The sequence below is a fragment of the Mytilus californianus genome, unplaced genomic scaffold, assembly GCF_021869535.1.
Source record: "Mytilus californianus isolate M0D057914Y unplaced genomic scaffold, xbMytCali1.0.p SCAF_13, whole genome shotgun sequence".
Lineage (NCBI taxonomy): Eukaryota > Metazoa > Mollusca > Bivalvia > Mytilida > Mytilidae > Mytilus > Mytilus californianus.
Genome location: NW_026262615.1, coordinates 2,294,035 through 2,312,085, shown reverse-complemented (window position 1 = coordinate 2,312,085; position 18,051 = coordinate 2,294,035). Strand labels below are relative to the sequence as shown.

Genomic DNA, 18,051 nt, shown 5'->3' with positions numbered 1-18,051 from the left:
TAAAAGGAAATATGAGGTATATTTCTGTAAAACAGAAACCCAACTACAAGAAAAAAAACATAAAAGGTCAACAATATAACTTATAAAATTAAAGACAAATGGGATCAGAAGTACAATGCGTTCTATCAGTTCTAGATGTCAAAGTTAAGAGATACGATTGAAATTGGACTACAAATTTTTATATAAGATTAAGAATCCTGTTTTTTCATTTAAAATTATTTTTTTTATAATTGAAGACCTATTAAAATATAAGTATTATCTGTCCTTTGTTGTTTGTCTTTGTTTGTTTGTATGTTGGTTCTCGGAGGTATCAGTTGTTGGTGGTTAGTGGGGGTATATTTGGTGATTCCTTCTTTTAATTACCTATTATCGAGTTTCACATAGCCTCCCTAGTGTTTTTTAAATTACTATCTTATTTCTTGAAACCACCTTGGTAGTCTCAAGAAGTGGTGCTTGCCAATAGTGTCTAAGGTTATGTGTTTGATACCCGGGTCAGTTCAAACCTTGGAAATAGGTATTTGCTGCCTCTCTGCTAAGCACACAGCATTTAGGAGTAAGACTGGTCACCCTGCAAGTCAGAATAATGTGTCTGGGTTGGGAGACATGTCTTTCTGCAGACTGTTACCTTGAGAACTAGCCGGTTAAAAATTATGCTCATTGTGTTTGTGGGGCCTTGGTATCCGAGTGGTCTAAGTAGTCGTACTACTGTATTACTAGCCTGTCAACACTGATGTTGTGAGTTCGAATCCTGCAAGTGGCAGGTGCCCTCGACTCCAATCTTAATTGACTAGGATTGTCAAATTTCCTACCGAAGGTTGATGGTTCTCTCCGTGCGCTCCGGCTTACTCCACCAATAAAAACTGACCGCCACGAAATTGCACAATAGTGTTGAAAGTGGCATTAAACACCAAATGATCAATCAATCTATCATTTTGTTTATCCATAGCAAGTACAAAGCAGGGTTCATACTCGTATCCCATTGAAATATTAATTTGCCACTGGACGTTAAACAGCCACCCATCATCATCATCATCATGTTTCTAGGAATAATAACATCATATTCATAACACAATTAATAAGAAAATAATTTCAGATACAATCACATTCAACAATGATCAAGCAATATAGCATCACATTACAATCATGCTAAAAAGCCCTGGGGAGAACTCGGCTTTTTATGTATTATTCCTACATGACTTGTTTCTATACAATTTATATCATGCTATGTATGCCCTTTACAGACTGACTGAAGACAAAAGCGTAAATTGAGAATTAATGTGTCTACGTTGTGTAACTTTATCTAGAATAAAAGTTTGTAGTAGGCTTTATGTACAAACTTTCTGATTAATAAGACAATCATTGAAATATAAAGCATGATAAAGTTATGTACATACAAATGTATATAAAAACAATCAGATCTTATTCTTATTGACCTTTATAGATATCTTTGTATTATCAATAAAGCTGTGAGGAAAAAAACCTCATTGTTCATAATTTTGTACGCCAGATGCACGTTTCATCCTGAATAAGACTCATCGGTGACTATTAAATGAAAAAAGTTAAAAGGCCAAATAAATTACAGAGTAGAAGAGCATTAAGGGCCAAAAATTCCAAAAGGTTTTACCAAATTAAGCTGAGGTAACTCATTTCTGATGTCTTAGACTATACTGTGCATCCTTAGACAGGCTATGAAAAAGAAGGAAGTCATAGGTCCTTACTTAACAATACATTTCCATTGTGTACTGGTCATCCTTAGACAGGCTAAAAAAAAGAGGGAAGTCCTAGGTCCTTACTTAACAATACATTTCCATTGTGTACTGGGCATCCTTAGACAGGCTATGAAAAAGAGGGAAGTCCTAGGTCCTTACTTGACAATACATTTCCACTTGTGTACTGGGCATCCTTAGACAGGCTATAAAATAGAAGGAAGTCATAGGTCCTTACTGAACAATACATTTCCATTGTTGAAATAGGAATAAAGCATTGCTGCCATGAATTATTTTAATTCTTAAAGAAAGATCAAGAACTTTTTTGTTCAAAGTTGACCCATAAGACCCTTTTATTAAATTTTGTAAATAGTCAACTCCTATAGAAATGTTGATTTTGATTACTAGGGCCATTCAACCTACAACTGATGTTGTAAAGTCAGTTAGAATGTCAAGTAATTTAACTTTATTTTTTTGTTGGAATTAGTACACAGCTGTTTTCTGTTGAATCTTATGGTTCTATCCAGGCACTCTAGTCTCCTCCACCAATAAAAACTGGCCGCCATAATATAGTAAAGTGTGGTGAAAATGGCGTTTAACTCCAACAATCATACAATAATAACAATTACACAGTTAAAGAAAAGCAGCATATCAGATTTGGTATTGACTTACTCATGTTACTGTTTTTATTCTTCAGGACAAGACCATGTATTTAATGCCCTTGGAAAAGATGTGTTGGAAAGAGCGTTTGAAGGCTACAATGCCTGTATATTTGCCTATGGACAGACAGGTAAAGATATGTTAACATCAACTATCAAAAATAAGGCAGGAGATGCCAAGGGCACATTCAAAACTTATGTAAAGTCAAAGGGAATATGACAACCCAATGGTCAAACAAACCAACAAAAAAACAACAAAAAAACAAGATATGAAAATAAGGAGATGTGGTTTGATTGCCAATTCAATGAGACAACTATCCACCAAAGTTCAAATGAAGTGGATGTAAGCAATGATAGGCAAAGGTACGTCCTTCAACAATGAGAAAAACCCATGCCATAGGTTATAAAAGGCTCCGACATGAATATTTCAGTTGACTGGCATGTTGTTTATTTCTTCATAAAAACAAACAAAAAAAGTTTTTGGTTTACTTTTAGCCAAGTGTAATCATATCCGCAAATAATGCAAGCGCAGAATTAATCAGATTTGATTTGAAGTGCTGAGAAGTGAAAGTTAAATTGAATTGGTGAAAATAGTAGTAAATAAAATAATTGAGTTAGTAAAAGGAAGTTATACTGTGTATAGGATTATTTCACTTTTATTTTTGCTTTTTTGTTGTGAAAGTTCTTCAAGAAATACAAATTGGTCAAATAAACATTCAAGACAAAAGTTCTTCAAGAAATACAAATTGGTCAAATAAACATTCAAGACAATATAAAACGCAATAATATTAAGACGTAAATAAAAACTTCTCAAATATAAAGATTATGATTAACTTCCATGAAATATTAAGAATGTTGTCCATTGTACATTATAGTATAACTAGTCCGTATATAAATCAAAGGTTACAAACTTTGGAATTTTGATTTAATATTGAAAGTAGTCCTACAGTCAAAAGTACAAGATCTTGATTTCTATACAACAGACAAGGTAAAAAAAGAACACATCACATGTCTATTTTTGTAACACACAGCCATGATTTGGATAACTGATAATAAGTATGAGTAAAAATATTCCAGCAATGATTTTTGTGTATTCTATTTTTAGTTTGAGGGAAGTCCTTCACTATGATCAGTACATTGGTAGAGACCTGGTACATGTACTGTGGATACATTAGTATTCGTGGGATACCAGTTCTCATGGATTTCTTGGGTTTTATGTTAACTATCAATTTGAATGTTCAATGAAGTACACATTTTCAAAGCCTTGTATGAAAATTTTGACAAAACCACGAAATCAAATATCCACAAAAAATAGTAGTTTTCCTCAATCCTTGAAAATTGGTACCCACGAAAATGAATGAATCCACAGTATTCCACATCTATGCAATGATTTTTTTTCTATTTTCAAACTCAAATAAATCCTGCGCTATGATGGGCACATTCCAGGATATTGTTCATAGTGTGAATTCTCAGCTTTGTTATATTATGTGTTATCTATTTTTAGGTTCAGGGAAATCCTACACTATGATGGGCACATTCCAGGATACTGGGCATGGTATCATTCCAAGACTTTGTAACGCCATGTTTTCTAAGATTGACAGTCACTGTGATGATGAGAGTTTAGCCGTCAAGGTCGAAGTGTCATATATGGAAATTTATAATGAAAAAGTTCATGACCTGTTAGATCCAAAAGGGTAGGTTTTATAGGAGGTCAGCAGAATTAAGTGTTCAACAAAAAATAATTTTTCTACAAGGCAGAATTTGCTTAAACTACCAAATCAAGTATCAACGAAAGCTCAATTTTCCCTCAATTCATGAAATTCACAGTACTCATTTATTTGCATATTTTAATTTGAGTTTATTTTTGAACATACCAAGTCTTAATGTTACAAATACAAAAACTCATAAAGCATAAAACTCGAACAAAAATTTTCATTAAAAAATATAAGTTTCCCTACACCCACTTGGTCATTGTAGGAGTAAGGGAAGTCCAAATATATTGACATATCAAAGTTATATTTAAAAAGAAAGAACATGCTTTATTTGCCCAGACAGATTGTTAAGAGATTAATTCCATGTTAGTTATATTTGACAATTTGATTTACATGTTTCTAGATTTTGTTTAGACTTCAGTGAGTTGAACCTTACTAAATGAAATTTTAGTTACAATTTGTTATCGAGTAATTACTCAAGTGTCAGTAGGATTTTTTTTATTTCTATGATTTTCAGTTAATATTGACTTTAAAACACAAGAAGTCAGATTAATTGAAAATGTGTCTGTTTGTTTAATTAGTCAATCCATCAAATAATTTAATTATTACTTCTGAAGGTTGATAGAAAGGTCATTTTCAAACTTACATATAAAGGGAAATAACTCTATTTGGATTGTAGAAAATAAACAGAATTTAATGAAATTTGGTAACCTTTATAAACATGCTTTAATTTCTGATTGTCTAGCAAAAGCTATTATCAAGGACTCAAGTCAAATAGTTTTTGGACATGACACTTTTAAAAATCCTCTGTTAAAAATGAACCAGTTTTTGTCTATGTACACATAGAGTTGATTAATTTCTATTGCCTTCATGAATAAACCCATAAATGGATATCCCAGTCATTCCTCTGAATTTTTTGACATCACAAGAAAAAATGTCTGGATGCAACAAAAGAAAAGTAATTTATGTCTGTTGACAAATGTCGCAAATTCTCAGTTTTAGTGTCACAGATTCCAAGGTTTATTCAGGTCAACACCTCTCATGGGGAAATCCTTAATGAATCGTGAAGGTTGACAGGTCTGACATTATTTTGAAACTATTTTTCAGGAGTAAACAGAATTTAAAAGTACGGGAACACAATATATTGGGACCATATGTAGACGGCTTGTCACAACTTGCTGTATCATCTTTTGAAGTAAGTTCAGTGTTTCAGGCAACAACAAGAAAATAATTATAGAATAACCAATTAAAAAATTCAAATGTAAAAAAAAATTCAATGAACTACCGAACAGCACATTAATTCATGAATGTGCACATCATGCATGTTGTCATAACATTAAATTTTATGAAATCTGCAATCAACAGACTTTAAAGAGTTAAGGTTACAAATCTGATTTATAGGCAAATGATATAGGGAAAAGTTTTAAATTTAAAATCTTATCAAGTTCTACTCCAATGAAATATTTAGTATTTTAATTCATTGTCAAAACCTTGAAACACAGGACAAGTTAAAATTTAGCACATTTCAGATTTGTCATTAATAGTGTTGACATCAAAGTCTCTGGCTTAAATGATGACAGGCAGGTTGTCTTTTAGTTCAGATTATTTAAGACAAAAATGCCATATGAGGTGACTGCTCATTTATGTATCTTGTTTTGGTAAATTTATACCATAGAAACAGAGAAAACCACTACTAAACATGTTTTGATGGAATTCTTTCAACAACTTTTCATACACAAACTTAAAAACCAAAAAATTTATACAAAGATGGTCATTCATTCTAGATTTTGCTCCAACACAACAACATTGGTTTAATGCTTCGATGATCTTACATAATAGAAAAACAATGGATATGGGATATAATATGCTTGCCTTGGGTGTAAGAGGTCATAGTTCAATGCTTGGAAAACCAAAATCTTTACAGGTCTAAAGATGATTTCTTCTTGTTTTGAAACGAAAACTGTTAAGATGAGACATTAAGATTTCTACTGTCTTTATATAAAAAATTAAAGGATTTTTAGGCTTTGGTTTGGCATAAGACATCAAGTATGTTGGGATAGCATGAATTGTATATAGTCTAAGTAAGCATGTGAACATTTTGTACAGGATATTGACAACCTTATGAGTGAAGGGAACAAATCCAGAACTGTTGCTGCCACCAACATGAACAATGAGAGTAGTCGATCACATGCTGTCTTCAACATCATACTTACACAGACATTAACAGATATCTCTTCAGGGGTAAGAATAGATTACGATTTCTTGTGTAACATTATAGATTACATTGTCATTAAATATAAAAGTTTGTCTTGAGTTATCTCCCTTATAAGGCAAAGCTTTTCATTTGTTCAAGGTAGGGAACAAATTTCTCTTCACTATAAAATCTATTCATTACCAATAAATCAAACAAATTTCTACATTTGAATGAAAATGTCACAAATAAATTGCATTATCGTATACAAATTTGGACGGATCATTTGCAGTGTTCTACATTCAATTAATAGGTGAATTAGTCCTACTTGAAAGAAAATATTTACCTCAATTTGTTTTTAATTATTTAGATAAAAATAACAGACAGACTATACTGACATTTATGAAAACATCTGACAAGTCTTGCTTTTTGACAAGAAAATATTACCATTTTTGACATCAAAGTCTCTTTGGCTTAAATGATGACAGACAGGTTGTCTTCTAGTTCAGATAATTTAAGCTTATGCTTTTTCAGTATATAAGTTAATTTTTATTCTTAAACATACTGTTCACGTTTGCTGGATGTGTTTTTCAGCAGTAAGTTGACAGTCTTAAGGGATCCAATTGTGCTCCTCTTGTTGCCTACTTGTTTCTTTTATCGTATGAGGCAAGACTCATACATGAAGTTAGCATTTCCTTGAACATGTTTAGCTATGATTGCAGTCTTAGAGTAGTCTCCCCTTTTTATAAACATTAAAGACAACATGGATATAATTTACTTTATTTAAAACCATGTATAAACAAACATTCAATGTGGTATATGTATTCATTTTAATCTATAACAATCTAATTCAATTTTTTATTGACTGTAATTTACTTACAGGTATAAAATACATTATATCAATACAAATACACATGATCATGATAAGACGGACAGAAGATATATACACTACACAGTGAAGCCATTTTCGAAGTTTTGAATTACAAATTTTCGGAGAATCTATAAGAAAAATAGTCCTTTAACTTCTGATATAATGTAAAATCTCTTATGTATTGTGGATTCATTAATATTTGTTGGATACCATACCAATTTTCATTGATTTCGTGGTAATTGGAAATCCACAATTTTAAATACTTAATGAAATATGATTACAAGTTACTTTGATAGGTGCAAATGCTGCAATCTTGAAATAGCAATTTTCTCCAACCACATAAATAAATATATTCACAGTACTTAGCTTTGACTATTATCTCCAAGCCATCAGATGAGTGGTCAAAATTATTAGAAATATTCTGAGCAATAGTTCTATAGTTCAATGGCTTAAAATTACAATGAAAACATATATGAGGATAACATCACAAAGTTACACCTTTGTGTGAATACATGTTATTGTTAAATATCAGTATACAGAATAATAACAACAACAAAAAAAAGTTACATTTCATTGTAAGCACTTTTGCCGTTCATTCATTTGAACATTGTTATGTAAATAAAAATCTCCTTAATGATCTAAATTTATTTCAATATTTACTATTTCACCTAAGTCAAAAATGAGTTTAATAACTATTCAAACATCTTAAAAGTATAATTCTCAATCTTATCAATGTTTTATTTGCTATTTAGTAGTTATTGATAAGACGTCAGATAGATTTGAATGTCAGTTTCATATCTGTAGGGAGATATGTCTGTCTGTTGAAAGGAAACTTTGAAATGTGTGAATTGACTTGACCATTTAATGTTGATTTTAAATAGTGTATCCGACAATCATTTCTGAAGTATTTGTCAGACTGAGAAAAATTTTGATGGTAAAATAAATAACTTTTTAAATTGTTGTAATTTATCAGTTTGTAGTTTATAATTGTTTGAATATCGAAGATATTGCAACAATTTAAAATATTTTTTTTGGTAATATTCTTGCGTTTTTTAAGGCTTATATAAAAATAATAGAAAATGAAGGGATATGGAGTAAATGTACATGGGACAAAATCGCACACAATACATAGAAAACATAGAAAATTATGGATATTTGGTATGATTGCCAATGAGACAACTATCCACCAAAGTTCAAATGAAGTGAATGTATGTCAGTATTTTATTTGAAGACAAGTTTCTGTTTCCTTTTTTATTTGGTTCAAATTATCTTTATTTTAAAAAGGTCCACTTTAACCTCTTGTGCAATTTAGATTTGAAATAAATATTTGAAAAATACATTAAAAAAAAACACAATATATATAGCTGTATTGTATTTCAATATAAATTTATTTATTATAATATTTTTTAATACTCCTTAACCTCTTTGTTCCCAAACTTGAATATGCTATAAAAAAATGATATATAAAAAAAAATATATATTCATAAGAGACCATGCCCAACTCACATTATTTTTCTATGTTCTGTGAACTGTGTTATTAAGTCTAACCCCAAATTGAAAAGTATACATCACAATGAATATCTGTCCTATTAGTTTGTAACGGATGTTACAACAACTTGGTGGTAAACTGCCTTAACCAAATTGTTTACCTGAGAATGTACTGATGTAACAATATCACATGTCCATGTTCAGTGACCCATACAATCAGGCTCAAAACTTTAAATTTGTCACTTCATGAATTTTTGTATTGTTTCAACTTGATGGGACCAAAACTTGATGGGACCACAACTTAATGGGACCACAACTTGATGGGACCACAACTTGATGGGACCATAACTTGATGGGACCACAACTTGATGGTTAACTACTGTAACCAAAAATTTAACCTGATTCAGGTTGAAAGAATGGATGGATAGACTAACAGAATATAGAACAGATACACAGACCAGAAAACATAATACCCCTCTACTATGATAGACGGGGTACAAAAATATGTTATTACCACACAAAATTTATGCACTATGACCACTTGTATCAGAATAATATTTAAACACAGGTTTAGATGGGCCTAGTATATCCTTATCATAATGGTACTCTTTATAGTATTGCCACATACGTCTGTGGAATTTGAGTAGCGATCGTTCATCATCTCTTCTCAATCTTTTACGCAAAATAATCCCAAAAACTATCAGAGAGGCTAGTAGTAAAACCAAAATGATCGGTAAACCAATTGTCAAAAAGCTAGAGTCTGACTTGTCATGTTTTAAAGTTTCAGAAACAGTGGAATTATTAGTTGTTGTCTGTTTTGGAGTTATTCCAAGGTTAGATGGTTTTGTTTGGAAATTATTGGACTTTACAGGAGATGTTCTCTTAACATTTTGAAATGGAAGTGTTGATGAAGTTTGAAATTTGTTAGTTTTGAATAGTATAGTTTCAGTTTTATTGTGTGGTTTTGAAGTGGTACTTAGTTGATTTGATGTTGGCACAGTTGTACTTTGTTGTTTAGAGGTTGACACAGTTGTACTTTGTTGTTTAGAGGTTGGCACAGTTGTACTTTGTTGTTTAGAGGTTGGCACAGTTGTACTTTGTTGTTTAGAGGTTGGAACAGTTGTACTTTGTTGTTTTGATGTTGGAACAGTTGTACTTTGTTGTTTAGAGATCGGCACAGTTGTCATTTGTTGTTTAGAGGTTGGAACAGTTGTACTTTGTTGTTTAGAGGTTGACAAAGTTGTACTTTGTTGTTTAGAGGTTGGAACAGTTGTACTTTGTTGTTTAGAGGTTGGCACAGTTGTACTTTGTTGTTTTGATGTTGGAACAGTTGTACTTTGTTGTTTAGAGGTTGGAACAGTTGTACTTTGTTGTTTAGAGGTTGGAACAGTTGTACTTTGTTGTTTAGAGGTTGGAACAGTTGTACTTTGTTGTTTTGATGTTGGAACAGTTGTACTTTGTTGTTTAGAGGTTGGAACAGTTGTACTTTGTTGTTTTGATGTTGGAACAGTTGTACTTGGTTGTTTAGAGATCGGCACAGTTGTTATTTGTTGATTTGATGTTGGAAAAGTTGTACTTAGCTGATTTGTAGTTAGAAGAGCTGTACTATGTCGTTTTGATATTAGAACAGTTGTTCTTTGCTGTTTTGAGGTTGGCGGAGTTGTACTTTGTTGATTTGTTGTTGGAACATTTGTACTTTGTTGTCTTGATGTAAGAACAGTTGTTCTTTGTTGATTTGATGTTGCAACAGTTGTACTTTGTTGTTTTGAGGTTTGAACAGTTTTACTTTGTTCTTTTGTAGTTGGAACAGTTGTAATTTGTTGCTTTGGTTTAAGAACAGTTGTACTTTGTTGAATTTTAGTTGGAACAGTTGTACTTTGCTGATTTATAGTCGGAACAGTTGTACTTTGTTGATTTGTGGTTGGAACAGTTGTACTTTGTTTAACAGTTGTTGAAACAGTTGTACTTAGTTGATTTCTGATTGGTACAGTTGTGCTTTGTGGTTTTATAGTTGGAACAGTTGTACTTTGTTGATTTGTTGTTGGAAAAGTTGAACTTTGTTGTTTTGATGTTAACACAGATGTACTTTTTTGATTAGTTGTTGGAACAGTTGTAATTTGTTGATTTATAGTTGGAACAGTTGTACTTTGTTGATTTATAGTTGGAACACTTGTACTTTGTTGATTTATAGTTAGAATAGTTGTAGTTTGAAGTTTTGTAGTTGGAATACTTGTACTTTGTTGATTTATAGTTGGAACACTTGTACTTTGATGATTTTTGGTTGGAACAGTTGTACTTTGTTGTTTTAAGGAAAGTTGGGAACTTTGTTGATTTGTGGTTGGAACAGTTGTACTTTGTTTATTTGAGGAAAGTTCATGTGTTCTCTCTTGTTTTGTAGTTGTACTATCTGTACTATGTTGATTTGAGGTTGAAAGAATACTTGATGGATTTGTTGTGCTTTGTTTGCTTTTGGTTTCAGCAGTAATATTGTGTTGATTTATTTTTAGTAAATTTGTGCTTTGTTGATTGCTGGTGAGAATAGTTGTACCACCTTCTGATGATGTATTTACTTGTTTGGTTTTTGGTGAAGGTGTTGTTGTGTTTACTTGGTTATTTGTCAGTAATCCTGTTTGTCTGTCTACTTGGTTGGTTGTTGGTGTATATATTGATGTGTTTACTTGGTTACTTGCCAGTGAAGATGTGTGTTTGTTTTCTAAGTTATCTGTTGATAAATGTATTGATGTGCTTTCTGTGGTGGTTGTTGGTAAACGTTTTGATGTGCTTTCTGTGGTGGTTGTTGGTAAAAGTTTTGATGTGCTTTCTGTGGTGGTTGTTGTTAAAATTTTTGCTGTGTTTGTTTGATTGGTTGTTAATGAAAGTGTTGATGTGTGACCTTGGTCATTTGTCACTGATCTTGTTTGTGTGTTTCCTTGGTTAGTTGTTAATGAAAGTGTTGATGTGTGACCTTGGTCATTTGTCACTGATCTTGTTTGTGTGTTTCCTTGGTTAGTTGTTAATGAAAGTGTTGATGTGTGACCTTGGTCATTTGTCACTGATCTTGTTTGTGTGTTTCCTTGGTTAGTTGTTGCTGAAAGTGTTAATGGGGTTTTTGTGGTGTTTGTTTGTAAAAACAATGATGTGTTTTCTTGGTTGGTTGTAGGTAGAAATGTTGATGTGTTTACTTGGTTGGTTGTTTGTAAAAGTGTTGATGCGTTTACTTGGTTGGTTGTTGGTATAATTGTTGCTGTGTTTAATTGGTTGGTAACTGGTAAAAGTTTTATAGATTTTACTTGGTTTGTAGTTGGTGAAACTGTTGATGTGTTTACTTGGTTTGTAGTTGGTGAAACTGTTGATGTGTTTACTTGGTTTGAAGCTTGTGAAACTGTTGATGTGTTTACCTGCTTTGTAGCTTGGAAAACTGTTGATGTGTTTACTTGTTTTGTAGCTTGTGAAACTGTTGATGTGTTTACTTGGTTTGTAGCTTGTGAAACTGTTGATGTGTTTACTTGGTTTGTAGCTTGTGAAACTGTTGATATGTTTACTTGCTTTGTAGTTGGTGAAATTATTGATGTGTTTACTTGGTTTGTAGCTGTGGAAACTGTTGATGTGTTTACTTGCTTTGTAGCTGGTGATACTGTTGATGTGTTTACTTGGATTGTAGCATGTGAAACTGTTGATGTGTTTATTTGGTTTGTAGCTTGGGAAACTGTTGATGGGTTTACTTGGTTTGTAGTTGGTGAAGCTGTTGATGTGTTTACTTGGTTTGTAGTTGGTGAAATTGTTGATGTGTTTACTTGGTTTGTAGCTTGGGAAACTGTTGATGTGTTTACTTGGTTTGTAGCTTGTGAAACTGTTGATGTTTTTACTTGGTTTGTAGGTTGGGAAACTGTTGATGTGTTTACTTGTTTTGTAGCTTGTGAAACTGTTGATGATTTTACTTGGTTTGTAGCCTCGGAAACTGTTGATGTGTTTACTTGTTTTGTAGCTTGGGAAACTGTTGATGTGTTTACTTGGTTTGTAGCTGGTGAAAATTTTGATGTGTTTACTTGGTGTGTAGCTGTAGAAAATGTTAATGTGTTTACTTGGTTTGTAGCTGGTGAAGGTGTTGATTTGTTTTCATGGTTTGCAGATGGTGAAAAAGTTGATGTGTTTACTTGGGTTGTAGTTTGTGATAATGTTGATGTGTTTATTTGGTTTGTTGTTGGTAAAAGTATTGATGTGTTTATTTGGTTGGTAATTAGTGTTGATGTGTTAACTTGGTTTGTAGTCATTGAAAGTGTTGATGAGTTTGCTTGGTTGGTTGCTGATGGAAGTTTTGATGAGCTTAGTGTGGTGTATGTTGGTGAAAGTATTGATGTGCTTACTTGGTTTGTAAATGGTGAAAGTGTTGATGAGTTTCCTTGGATTACTGTTGGTAAAATTGTTGTGTTTACTTGGTTGGTTGTTGGAGAAAGAGTTGATGAGGTTATAGTTGTGTTTGTTTGTGAAAATGGCAATGTATTTACTTGGTTATTTGTCATTGATTCTGTTTGTGTGTTTCCTTTGTTGGTAGTTGGTGAGAGTGTTGATAAGCTCTTCATGGAAATTGCTGTTGAAAGTGTTGATGTGTTCACTTGGTTGGTTGTTGAAGAAGGTGTATATTTGTTAACATACAGTGCTGTTGATAAAGATGTTGATGTGTTCCCTTGAATGTCAGTTTTTGAAGATGTTTGTATGTTACCTTGGTTGTTTGTTTCAAAATGAGTTGTAGCATTTTGTGGCATGTTTGTTGGGGAAGGTGTTGGTTGTCCTTGTTGACTTCTGCTTGGTTGAAGTGTTGTATTTTGTTGAGTGTCTGTTGATGAGGGTGTTGTTTGTCCTTGTGGACTACTGTTTGGTTGAGGTGTTGTTGTATTTTGTTGAGTGTCTGTTGGTGAGGTTGTGTTTTGTCCTTGTTGACTACTGCTTGGTTGAGTTGTTTGTGTATTTTGTTTTAGGTCTGTTGGTGAGGTTGTTGTTTGTCCTAGTGGACTACTGCTTGGTTGAGTTGTTGTTGTATTTTGTTGAGTGTCTGTTGGTGAGGTTGTTGTTTGTCCTTGTGGACTACTGATTGGTTTAGGTGTTGTTGTATTTTGTTGAGTGTCTGTTGTTGACATTGTTGTTTGTCCTTGTGGACTACTGCTTGGTTGAGGTGTTGTTGTATTTTGTTGAGTGTCTGTTGGTGAGGGTGTTGTTTGTCCTTGTGGACTACTGCTTGGTTGAGGGGTTGTTGTATTTTGTTTATTGTTTGTTGTAGAATATGTTGTTACTCCTTGTTGACTACTGCTTGGTTGAAGTGTTGTATTTTGTTGAGTGTCTGTTGGTGAGGTTGTGTTTTGTCCTTGTTGACTACTGCTTGATGGAAGTGTTTGTGTATTTTGTTTTAGGTCTGTTGATGAGCGTATTGTTTGTCCTTGTGGACTACTGCTTGGTTGAGGTGTTGTATTTTGTTGAGTGTCTGTTGGTGAGGGTGTTGTTTGTCCTTGTGGACTACTGCTTGGTTGAGGTGTTGTATTTTGTTGAGTGTCTGTTGGTGAGGTTGTGTTTTGTCCTTGTTGACTACTGCTTGATGGAAGTGTTTGTGTATTTTGTTTTAGGTCTGTTGATGGGCGTATTGTTTGTCCTTGTGGACTACTGCTTGGTTGAGGTGTTGTATTTTGTTGAGTGTCTGTTGGTGAGGGTGTTGTTTGTCCTTGTGGACTACTGCTTGGTTGGGGTGTTGTATTTTGTTGAGTGTCTGTTGGTGAGGTTGTGTTTTGTCCTTGTTGACTACTGCTTGATGGAAGTGTTTGTGTATTTTGTTTTAGGTCTGTTGATGAGCGTATTGTTTGTCCTTGTGGACTACTGCTTGGTTGAGGTGTTGTATTTTGTTGAGTGTCTGTTGGTGAGGGTGTTGTTTGTCCTTGTGGACTACTGCTTGGTTGAGGTGTTGTATTTTGTTGAGTGTCTGTTGGTGAGGTTGTGTTTTGTCCTTGTTGACTACTGCTTGATGGAAGTGTTTGTGTATTTTGTTTTAGGTCTGTTGATGAGCGTATTGTTTGTCCTTGTGGACTACTGCTTGGTTGAGGTGTTGTATTTTGTTGAGGGTCTGTTGGTGAGCGTATTGTTTGTCCTTGTTGACTACTGCTTGGTTGAAGTGTTGTATTTTGTTGAGTGTCTGTTGGTGAGGTTGTGTTTTGTCCTTGTTGACTACTGCTTGATGGAAGTGTTTGTGTATTTTGTTTTAGGTCTGTTGATGAGCGTATTGTTTGTCCTTGTCGACTACTGCTTGGTTGAGGTGTTGTATTTTGTTGAGTGTCTGTTGGTGAGCGTATTGTTTGTCCTTGTTGACTACTGCTTGGTTGAAGTGTTGTATTTTGTTGAGTGTCTGTTGGTGAGGGTGTTGTTTGTCCTTGTGGACTACTGCTTGGTTGAGGTGTTGTATTTTGTTGAGTGTCTGTTGATGAGCGTATTGTTTGTCCTTGTTGACTACTGCTTGGTTGAAGTGTTGTATTTTGTTTATTGTCTGTTGGTGAAGGTGTTGTTTGTCCTTGTTGACTACTGCTTGGTTGAAGTGTTGTATTTTGTTGATTGTCTGTTAGTGAGCGTGTTGTTTGTCCTTGTAGACTACTGCTTGATGGAAGTGTTGTATTTTGTTGATTGTCTGTTGTTATGTGTGTTTGTCCAAGTGTACTACTGCTTGGTTGAGATGTTGTAATGTTTGTTGGATAAAGTGTGGTTTGTCCATGTGGACTACTGCTTAGTTGAGATGGTGTTGTATTTTGTTGATTGTCTGTTAATGAGTGTGTTGTTTGTCCTTGCGAACTACTGCTTGGTTGAGTTGTTTGTGTATTTTGTTGAGTGTCTGTTGGTGTGGTTGTTGGATTTGTAATAGCTGTAGTAATCTCTTCTGTTGTAGTTGAACATGAGGTATAATACTGATTGTAATAATCCACAACAGTAAATCTACTTAACTCTTGTGGTTGAGAACATTTTGGGATATTTTTCCAAGACTTTTGAGAGAGAAATTTTCCAAACCAAACAAGATCACAGTCACAAACAAGTGGATTATTGCTAAGAAATACCTCTGGTGTAATAACAGAATTAAGATAACTTAGCATTGTTTCTGGTAAAGTGTTCAGCATATTTTGTCTTATATTTAGATACCTTATCTTACAGTTATAAGTAGCATCATTTTGCACCAGATTCATCCCGTTAGAAGCTAGATTTAACAGTTTCAGCACTATGTTTGATAAACTGTTCTTCTGTAACATTTGAATGTTGTTTCGCTGTAATAAAACCACAGTATTGTTTCCTGATATTTGTTGCAGTGTTTTAGAAGGTAAACTTGTCAGTCGGTTAGTTGACATATCCAATGTAGTAATTCTGGCTTGTTCAAAAGCATTATTTGAAATGATTGAAATTATGTTATTTGAAAGTTGAAGTATTTTGAGATTTTTCAATCCATGAAATAGTCCAGATGGAATATTTCTTATTCTGTTGTAGGAAAGATTGATATTGGTCACTTTCAACAAGCTCTGAAATGTGTATCCATCAACATAACTTATTTTATTCCTTGACAAGTCCAGAGTTTTAAGACTGATTAATCCTTCAAAACTATTGTTTGTTAGTGTTTGAATAAGATTATTTGCCAGATGAAGCTCTTTGAGGAAACCAAGATCTTGGAATACATTGTCATTTGTTGAGTTTATTTTATTTTTGTCGAAATTTAAAATTTCTATGGCAGCAGGTCCTTTGAAATTAGATTTTGAAATTGAATAAATTTCATTGTTTGAAAAGTCCATTATCTTTAAATCAGTACAGTTGAGAAGAAATGAACCCCATAGTTCTGTTAAGTGGAAGTTTGTTATCTCAATAGATTCCAATTCACTTATTCCAAGGAAAAGAAAATCTTTAAGAATTCCATTAGGAAGAGAGCCATTTTGAAAGACCAAATGTTGGACAGTTTTAGGAATCAGTTGAAAAGCTGCACTATCACTACATGTTACACTAGTCACATCTCCTAATCCATCAATGACACAATGGTCACATGACTGAGGACAGGTTTGACAAAATGTAACTCGGAAGACACAGTAAATTATCATGAATAGTCTCCAAAATGAGTAATGATGTTTGTTCTCCATTTTCAGTCCTTTTGGTTTGTTTTCCAATATAGAATAATAAGACTATGTATTGTGTGTATAACTAGTAACCATAATTCTTCCTTTTATCCACAGTATTTTGATTTTAAGGTAAAGAGACCTTTAGTACTGTTTTGAACAGAAGCACAAATTCACATTTGAAGATTGTTTTATATCCCTATGCATTGTTTTCATGCAAAATAAAGTATCCAGGTTTAGCACCTGTAGTACAAACTTGATGTGATGCACTATGGAAGAATCACATTTTTAATTTGGTGGATATTCTACAGTGTGAACTTAATTGTTTGAACCACCTTAAGTTTCTTCTCTTTGTAACAGTGTGAACTTACTTGACTGAACCTACTCTAGTTTCTTCTCTTTGTGACAGTGTGTACCTACTCTAGTTTCTTCTCTTTGTGACAGTGTGAACTTACTTGTCTGAACCTACTCTAGTTTCTTCTCTTTGTGACAGTGTGAACTTACTTGTCTGAACCTACTCTAGTTTCTTCTCTTTGTGACAGTGTAATTGAACAGGCCTATATGTTTTGAACTTATTTTTTTGAACCACCTTGAGTTTCTTATGTTCATAACAATGTGGACTATTTTACTTAAAACATATCACAAGTTTGATAGTGTGAATTTTTAATATATTAAAAAGAAGATATGGTATAGATGTATATGAGACTTTATTCCAAATATACAGAGCAAAACAAAAACAAATAAAATTTTATTTTTATCTGTATCATTTAAATATTCTACAGCAAAAATAAAACATTGCTGAATCTTATCTTTTTTAGTTTTTAAGGTTGAATTATGATATTCATCAATTTTCAGTGAATAAATTTATAAAATTTTCTGTTCTTTCGCCTGTGTTTTTTTCATGTGTATTTTGTAAGTTTGTCAGAAATTGAAACATAATGTGATTTCATTTCTTTTCCAACAACTGCTTTTAATAGATATTTTTAATGGCATAAATCAAATGTATTGATGTTGAAGTCAGATAGGCTGTCTCACAGGACTAGGGATGCTTTGATTGTGTCATTTGGTTGTTGTCTCATTGGCCTATAACCCATATCTCCTTTAAGTCATGTGACCAAAACACATACTGTCAACTTCCAACATTAGAGATTCAGGTTTTACTGTACAAAAAACAGACAAGACTCTTGTCAAAATAAGGAGTCTTACATTTGATAGAAAGAAAAATGGTCATTCAAATTATCAATAAGTTTATTTACTTATAAAGACTTCTTTATTCTTCCACCTGCGTCAATGTGATAGACTTGTGA

General features: G+C 33.1%; 1 protein-coding gene and 1 long non-coding RNA gene across 6 annotated transcripts in view; both read left to right on the top strand.

Annotated features, from left to right (window-relative positions):
* LOC127722989 (kinesin-like protein KIF13B) overlaps positions 1-18,051 on the top strand; it is a 190,781-nt gene that overhangs the window by 78,779 nt on the left and 93,951 nt on the right. For all 5 annotated transcript variants that reach the window (XM_052229394.1, XM_052229396.1, XM_052229395.1 and 2 more), the window contains 4 exons: positions 2,404-2,496; positions 3,870-4,059; positions 5,185-5,272; positions 6,184-6,318. In XM_052229394.1, the coding sequence (XP_052085354.1) occupies positions 2,404-2,496; positions 3,870-4,059; positions 5,185-5,272; positions 6,184-6,318 (506 nt within the window). The remainder of the gene's footprint in view (positions 1-2,403; positions 2,497-3,869; positions 4,060-5,184; positions 5,273-6,183; positions 6,319-18,051) is intronic.
* On the top strand, positions 9,439-10,045 carry LOC127723008 (uncharacterized). Its single transcript, XR_007991790.1, has 3 exons — positions 9,439-9,707; positions 9,828-9,917; positions 9,978-10,045. It is a non-coding gene; the product is annotated as an uncharacterized LOC127723008 (long non-coding RNA).